The sequence below is a fragment of the Amblyomma mixtum genome, chromosome 2 (assembly GCF_055824585.1).
Source record: "Amblyomma mixtum isolate Tamu chromosome 2, ASM5582458v1, whole genome shotgun sequence".
Taxonomy (NCBI): domain Eukaryota; kingdom Metazoa; phylum Arthropoda; class Arachnida; order Ixodida; family Ixodidae; genus Amblyomma; species Amblyomma mixtum.
Genome location: NC_143013.1, coordinates 26734012 through 26742596, shown reverse-complemented (window position 1 = coordinate 26742596; position 8585 = coordinate 26734012). Strand labels below are relative to the sequence as shown.

The window sequence follows — 8585 nt, the reverse complement described above, 5'->3', positions numbered from 1 at the left end:
CAGCTGTGTGTTCAATGGTGCAGGTGTGCACAACAATGCTGGTGTAGATGATTTTGCCTTTAGTCAACACTAGGACAGAAATCATACCAAGTCAAATTCAGTTTAATGATGGCACATGATGTCACAGTATGACTTCAAGACTCTAAATGACAAGAATGAAAAGAGTAGTTTGTGTCTTCAACGAGACGGATGCTCTCTCATGTAAGTGCAAATCATTATGGCACTTCTTAATGTCTAGATGCTGGCCTCTGGAATAAACATGACAATCCAACACACTGCCGAGCACTATTACGCAGTCATCTAGAAACACTCAAAACACACCGTTTTTTTTATCAGCATTTGTAATGTAACTGTCACGTACAACATTGTGTACTCTGTCAATTTTTCAGGCCACATCTGCTTTTGCGTTATCTAAATCTAGTAGATGAGCACTCGCAGTGTCTCTGAAGCTAAGTTATCAAAATCCTGAGGAGTGATGACATGCTTCCTAACTCTCCAGACATGAAGCTTCAGTGGTGCTAGAAAAGGCCCCACTTTAAGACTCGGAAGCAGACCTTGTAGCCTGAAGATGCTTCATGAAAGATGTAAAAGCCAGTGTGCTGCTTCCAGCGCTTTTAATTCAGTAAGCTGCCTGTTGTGCTCCTCCACGGTTTAAGTACACTCCTTTTAGTCTTTTACTGAAACTCGGACAAACTCATTCACCACCACACAAAAACACAAGTGGAACTTATTCAAGCTGCATGATTCAACCCTGAGTATTGGGGCACATTCCTAGACCGAGTGCTGAAATGAACAAACAAAAGTAGTGTGCAATGCAGTTTGTTTCTGACATTGCTTTCGTCACTTGTCTGCATTGACAACTTGTGCGGACTCATGACCCTTATCACAAAGCTGTTCAGCTTTAAAGTGAGTAAGTAGTTTTCTGGTTCTTTCACTCCTGCCACTAACACTGACTTCTTCAAGTTGTTATAACTAACCAGCGTAATTTTGCATTTGTATCGGATTATTACACACATGCCATTCTAAGTTTTAGTTGTCACGAAAAAAGGTGCACCTTGGGATCTGATAAATTCGGCATACAATTTTGAAAAGCAATGAAAAATTCCACTCAGAGGGTGCTGTTATGCGGCGTATAACTGCAGTGCAGAGCATGTGGCTATTTGAGTTCTGCCGTAGTTGTAGTCAAGACTTGCCCGATGTATCATACTTACAAAGCAGGAATTCACAGGAGGGGGAAACTGCACGTTTGGAGGTGCACAGAGAGAGAAATGGCTGATAAGCTCATCCTTGGAAAGCTTGATGGAGCTAGTCCTGTGCTCTCCAATCTCATTTGGTTCTCGTCAGCTGCGTACCTCTAAACATGCAGATGATCTTGCCAAACGTAGAAAGGTAGGAGTTCCCCTCCTATATCCTTGCTTTGTGGCCATACCACATGATAAGAATATCTCATTCACTGGAGAGTTCTTGAATTCAGTGATCGAAGCTGAATGTAAAAAGATATAAAAGGCAAAATGTACCAAAAAGATGCCAGAGTTCCAGTACACAAGATATCAAAATGAGTAAGACAAAAGCCTTAAAACACAAAGAGCATTGCTTTCTGTCATTCATCACACTGCATAAACAGTATGCCATTGGGCATTGGCCGTAATCCACTTCAACAAATATGGTCAGTCAGCTCATGGGAACTCACAGGTGCAGAATCTCAAACGTAGTGGAGGCACTAGCCTAGCCAATCCGTATGTACAGTCAGCAGCAAAAGTTTACGGGGTGATGGCGTGCAGGAAAAAATTTACTTCCACGAAGTCGCACAAGTTGGTCACCTAAAATGACAACAAGCACGAGGGGACAAATACGCTCCATCTTCTAGTAACAATGCCAGGTGACAGGGTCACAAGGCAGTGATACAGTAAAGTTACCCTAGTTAATTTGGACTTCAAGGGAGTGGAGACAATGTCCGAATAATCCGAAGGTCGAATTATCAAGTGCCCCCCCCCCCCCCCCCCCCCTCCAAAAGAAACCTGCCAGAAACCGTTTGCATCCCTGTAAGTTTATTTGGTGAAAAATGACTGCAACCACTTTTTTCACCCGTTCTGATCTATTTCATCAGAGTGGTCAACTTCAAAGGAGGCGCTCATGGTTCAGCCAATCAGAGGCATCGAGCAGTCACGAGATCTGCGAGCGAGGAGCGCGCTCGAACAGCTGTACGCTTGGGGTCACATGACCAGCCGTGCTGCGATGCTAATGTCAACGGATATAGCGGGCTTGATCGACTATCAGCTCCACTATAACATATAGAGCAATGGTCGTCTGATTTTGAGACGAAAACGGCAACGACGACATTGGCAGTTCCTCAAAAAAGGGTTTGGTTTTGGTTTCATGGGGTTTAACATCCAAAGCGACTCAGGCTATGAAAGACGCCGTAGTGGAGCTCTCCAGATAATTTCCACCACCTGGGGTCCTTTAGAGTGCACCGACATCGCATAGTATACGGGCCTCTAGCATTTCACCTCCATTAAAATGTGACCACTGCGACTAGGATCAAAGCCACATCTTTTGGGTCAGCAGCCAAGCATCATAACGACTGAGCCATTGCAGCGGCTGTTTAAACCGAGAACTCCAACCCCTATGTATTACACAGACGTAGGATGGGGCCCCGCTGGCAGTCTGAGTTATCCAGATTTCTGAATTAACGAGGTTTTACCGCGCAATCAATTTTTGTCCAAGGAAATACATCAACTTTTGCTGCTGACATGTACGCAGTCATACACAGTTCAGCCCTGACCTGCCAAATACACTTTTAAATGTTGGTGCAGATGAGTAGCCGAAGCACTCAATCATCCATGCGCTTGTATATTCAAATGTTTTCAACCAAGTTAAGTGTAAACTGGAGGCCGACACATACTTCAGCATATCTACACGACTCTGTAACACTAGCAGAGTTCTGTCGCCATATCTCCATATTAAGAGGCAGCAAACATCTTTCAGCCATCTTAATGGTGCCGTATGCTTACGAGCTTGGCATTCATTGTATGTACAGAAATATGCTGCCGCAGTGAGTAGCATATACAAGAGAGTGCAGTATCTTACAAAACATAATTTTCTAAGCAGAATCTAAGACCTCCTGAATATCAAGAGAACCCTGTAAAAGATGGTTTATAGCATACAAGTGAAGGAGCAGGAATATGGTGAGGAGCACAGTATTGCTTGTGACAAAGTGACCATTTTTAGTAACAGCACTTGGCTATAGATTCAGCAAGGGTTCCTCGGTATCATGTACAACCCTTTTGATAATGTCCTCCGGAAACCATTGCACCTACCTATTGGCAGTATTACATTTTGTCGCTGCAATGAACTGGAAGCTAGGACACCTTTCTACTGACCCCAAGGACATTAAAGGGGCGCGGAGGACAAATTGAAGTTGGCCTGTATCGATAGATAACCACTCTCTAAGTTGTTTAACTAATAATTAAGCACTTATAGGCCAGAAAATGCTAAAAAGTTAACGAAGGTGCTGCCACCACCATTCATTTTTGCAAGCCAACTGCGTTGTGGCAAAACGTTTCCTGCGTGCGGATCCCTCAGGATAAGCTACACAACTGTTCACTTCCAAACAGTGATCACAGAGTCCTTTTCAGTCTCGATGTCACGAGTTTTAATCAAGTGGTAGGAAAACTCTTAAATCCAATTTTATCGGCAATAAATCTTTTTGCTGCCCGGCAAACATCCAAACAATTTCTACAAAGAACCAAATGTTGGATGAAGTTGTCCTCAATGTTTCTTTTAAAACCCAGCTGCAGTGCCTGCATTATGAGAAAGTTTGAAAGTCACCTCTCATCCCATTTCTGGTGTAAATATATACATTTACAAAACCTAGTAGCAGCACCCAATGTGGAGTTCCCACTTAACAGGGTGCATGCAATTAGCAACATTCGAGTCACTACAGCAAGAATCTGCATAAAGACACAAATAACATTTGTGTTGTTACCATGGCAACTCAATATCTTACAAAAGCCCACCATTTCTAAGAGGAGGAAGCTCACTAGCAGACAGGAAACTGCTTTACGGCAAATGATGCGACTCCAGCTTCTCATGTGCTAAACGTAGGGTCTTTCTTTTTCCTTGCTCTCTGGCCCTTCGTCTCACAGACCATGGAGTAACTGCTACCGATATGGGTGCAATGGTACGAACATTAAGTAAGCTACAAAGTTTCAACAACCTCACTTGCATCTCCCAAGCTTGTACTTGCGCATGATGTCTACGAGGAATTCGAACCGCTGCACTCTGTTGCGCAGTCTGTGCTGAGGGTTCTGCACGTGGTCCGCAAAGTAGGACGATGGCTTGTGCGGCACATGCACGAGCCACACATGGGGAAGCACAAGAAAGACGTAGCCCGCCGCAAAGAGCTCGGTCACGTGAGTGATCTTGTTCATGCCGTAGCCTGTGAAGCGCTCGTCGTACAGCGGAAGCTGGCCAGTGTTCTTGAGCACCAGGTACGGCTCATACTTGTCACTGAACGTCTGCACCACGTACGGCTTGTCGGTGCGGTACCACTTCCAGTAGTCTGTGCTCTGGTGGGACTCGGGTGTAATGTCATGCCGAAACGGCTGCACGAAAGGGTCCTGTCTGTGCAGCAGCTGCATGAGCTCCTCTTTTGTCTGGGCAACGCCGTCGGTTTTCTGTGGCAGCTCCAGGTATTCAAAGGCTGGGACCACAAATGCTACCTTGTCTGTGTTGGCCACCGATCTGTCATTGAAAGGCAAGAAGAATTTAGGTCTCAGGGCAAATGGTGCCCACTTTGTTGCGCCACTAGTACAGCACTGCTTCTCTTCGATCTTTACTAGAACACTCATGGAAAAAACTGTGTAAAGGGATGGGGACACAGCAAAGAAAGAGACAACATGAGTGCTGTTTCCTTCTCCAAATCCCTCTCCTATCTTTGTTGCTTTTTCATGACTACACCACCAACAAAAACCAAGCCAACTCGTTGAAACAACTTAATGATGCCAGTCTAAGGACAGCCACTGAGGACAACATGAAGTTTGCCTACATCGATTATTACTGCATTCTAATGATAAAAAGAGGCTGTTTTCACTGACGACAAAGCTTTTGTAAGCTAAAAGTGCCCCCCCCCCCCCCCCCCCAAAAAAAAAGGAAATACAGACTATAAGAGACTGCTTTCACAAGTAAACTGTGATGACATCAAGTAATTTTCTGTTTACAGACCTCTAAGGGCAGATTACGCTGCCATCTACTTCCAGCCAGTGATTACAGGGTCCCTAGTGCTCCAAACATCGCTATCACTCTCGTGAGTTTGAACTGAGCAGAGTGAAAAATACTCAGTTTTCAACCTCAAGTATCTCATCCATACGCCTTCTGCCACCAAACAACAAACGCCAACAAAGCCACGGAAAGCCAAACAAGCCATTTTTACAAATAACAAAGATTCTGTAAAATGGTGCATTTTTTTTCTCACAGCTCGATTTGCTCCACATATGGTACTACTATGCTCAGTGTCAAATATTACCTTGTAGAAAGAAGGAAGTGCTTGTGAAAGTCTGGCGACGGCTGGAAATCAGCATCAGCGGTGAGAAGGTATTCGCAGTTTGTTTGCTTTATGGCAGCATTGCGCAGGGCATTGATCGGGTAGTCTCCGGAGCCTGGCACACCATAGGCGAGTGACACATGGCTGTCTGGGTGCAACTTAAGGTTCTGCAGCTTCTTCTGGACATACAGCTTCTGCCAGTCGCCATCTGTCTTTCCTCCCTGTCAAAAAGACACACATTTAGACAGTGTATGCACACTCCACGTAGCTGTGCTATTACAGTGCATGCAAATAACAAAGACAGACTGATGTAATCAAAAGCGTGGTTTCTAATTTGACGTGAAAGGGCTGAGAAGGTGCAATCAAGTGCAAGAGTGCTATATATCTGGAGCAATAAAGAGGGCCCAGTCAAGTACGCTCAGTGTTTGAGGAGTATAGACACCCAATTTTAGTTGCATGTTTTCTTCTCGGTAATATGCACAAGATATGCACTCCACCTTGGGGGATTCCCCTAAATATTTGGTCAACACTGTTCCCACTTCGAGTTATAGATCAATTCGCTCTCGCCCTACCATAAGCTTGCCGTCCCGGTTAGCTCAATTGGTAGAGCGACTGCTCCGGTGTAGCGGTGGTCCCGGGTTCGAACCCCGGACCAGGACGAATTTTTTTTAACTACGAAGTTTCTGTGAAAGCTGTATAGCTTTCCTTTGTGGCCGTATGGCTGCGTTCGGGTGGATGTCAATGAGTAATTACTCCCTTATTACAAGATATTTGTATACCTGGATCACTATGTGAGCCTACGGCCCGCTAAACAATTTTGTATTGCATTTCTTCTGCCATGCTGCTTTGGTACAAATTTCAATAATGGCTGTGATGTCAAAATTCGATTTAGGGCAAGTGAGGCTAATAATAATAGAATCATCGAAGCACTGTTTGTTGTCATTCCAGCTCTGGCAACCAATTAAAACAATGCGTCAGCCATTATACTGCAGTTTTTTTCGCAGCCATCACTTGGTTGTTTAAACCAAAACTGAAACAGCATCAGAGAAGAAACTCAATCCTAAATTATTTAGTGGTCAGATGGGAATGCCAAGGGGTGATCCATGTGTACCAGTTAAAAATTTACATGTGTCATATGTGAATGGCAAAACCTACACTCAATGCAAGGGACTGTAAGAAGGCGGCATTCACACTAATTTCAACATTTCAACACCGCATGGAGAACAAGTGAACGCAAATCATAGGATGAGTTAAAAGCAGTTAAATGTAACCGATGGCTGACATTGCATGAAGGAGACACAACAGTGGACTGCCCTTTCTCAGTGAATGCTAGCAGGCAAGCCCATATATGATGCTCACAATACAAGCATTCATAATTGTATATTGTGTTGTACTGCAACTCCCTAATGATGAGGAGGAGATATAAGGCTACTTGCTGGGCTAGTTGGTTTTCAGGCTTCAATTTTACAGCGAACACAAGATGGGGACATAAGGAGTCAACATCAGTGCAGCTTATGTCTCTACTTTCTTGTGTCTTCGTCTTGCATGCACCGTCTTGCTTGCATGCACATGAACGGAAATAAACAGAACAAGCTTTATCCTTCGAACCCTGCGTACGCATTCCCTGGTGGGAAATGGTAGCCATGATATGTGCATGCTGGTACAGGTGTCACTTGTGCAATTAACTATATGCATGGATGCATTTTGTTTCTCTATCTCTGCCAGGATCAACTGGAGTGGGAATCCTTTGAACAGTGGAGTGTGCTCCGTTTCCTCCTGTCCACACATGTGCACGAAATGGCTACAGGTCAACGGAGGCACTGCTCCAAACACAGCCGCTACCTTGACAGGCACGTAGATGACCAAGGAGACAGGTCCCTCCCACAGCTGCAGCGTGTGCTCCAGGACCGGCAGTCGGTCCATGGACAGCTGCGTCACCAGCGCCACGTCTTTGATCAGGTGGCGCTTCTTGGACGAGCGGACCTTGCCCAGCAGCAATTCGTACTTGAGCTTCTGGCGGCGGTGCACGGGAGACAGGCTGCGTGCGGACGTCGGGCAGTCCTCCAGCAGATCGCGGGCCCGGCAGCTCTCGCTGGCAGCGGGCTGGACCAACGGCGTGAGCCGCACGTCCGTGAAGTGCACCACGCCGGCGTAGCCGTAGCAGCTGAGCATCACTGTGGCCGTGGCGATGGTGCGGTCGGAACGCGACGCGGCGTAGACCCCCTCGCGCCGCTCCAGCGTGCTCGTGCTCGCGGGGTAGGGCACGCGCAGGAACTCCTCGCTTCCGTCGCTCAGTCTGACCAGGACCAGAGCCCCGAGGAAAGAGTCGGCCGTTTGAGACTCGAGCTGCTCGGCGGAGACGCGTAGCGAGAGGCTGAAGCTGCGCAGCGTGAGGTTGCGCCGGAACGAGAGGTGCTGGTAAATGGCGCGAACGGTGCCCCGTTTGCAGGTGATGGAGAAGGCCTTGGAGCAGAGGGCCCACGGCTCGTTGAAGCACTGGATGTTGGACGAGACGGTCGCCTGATCCTGCCACCATCCGTGGACGTCGATCTGTCCCCTGGCTATCACATCGCGGGACAAGACGTTCGATTCTGAGCCCGAGGAATAATCGCCGCAGGGCCACCCGCGCAAGGTGCGGTTTGCGGCGCCATCCGTGTCATAGAGGTCGGTCTGTAAACGCCCGAACCACTGAATGAAGATGTAGATTACAGCTGTGGATAAGGCGGAATAAATAGTCACGCCGTAGAATGCGACGCGGATAGCGAAACGTAGGTTTCTCATTCTGATTCATGCCAGTGCCGGGCTGCTCACACCTCTACTGTCAGATGAGGCCAGCCAGCGAAGGACGGTGCCTTTCAGGTAACTTGAAGCCCCGGTCGTGAACAGAACAACGGAACTGCAAGGTCGCACCGCACCACCGACTGCAGTTGACCGCAAACGAGGAATAACGACCGCATTCCTAAAGAGAGCCGCACTGCTTGACCAGACGACGCTTCAGCCATGACTGCAGGCATTGCGGGTTAGAAAGTTGCCAGCCCCTTTT

At 46.9% G+C, this 8585-nt stretch overlaps 1 protein-coding gene across 1 annotated transcript; it reads right to left on the bottom strand.

Moving 5' to 3' along the window:
* Positions 1-2013: 2013 nt before the first annotated feature.
* LOC149358759 (uncharacterized) lies at positions 2014-8575 on the bottom strand. The gene is made up of 3 exons (XM_089570942.1): positions 7385-8575; positions 5525-5763; positions 2014-4743 (listed from the first exon to the last, which is right to left on the bottom strand). Exons 1-3 carry the CDS (start codon positions 8321-8323, stop codon positions 4218-4220), a joined length of 1704 nt encoding a protein of 567 aa, XP_089427068.1. The 5' UTR covers positions 8324-8575; the 3' UTR covers positions 2014-4217.
* Between the last annotated feature and the right edge of the window lie 10 nt (positions 8576-8585).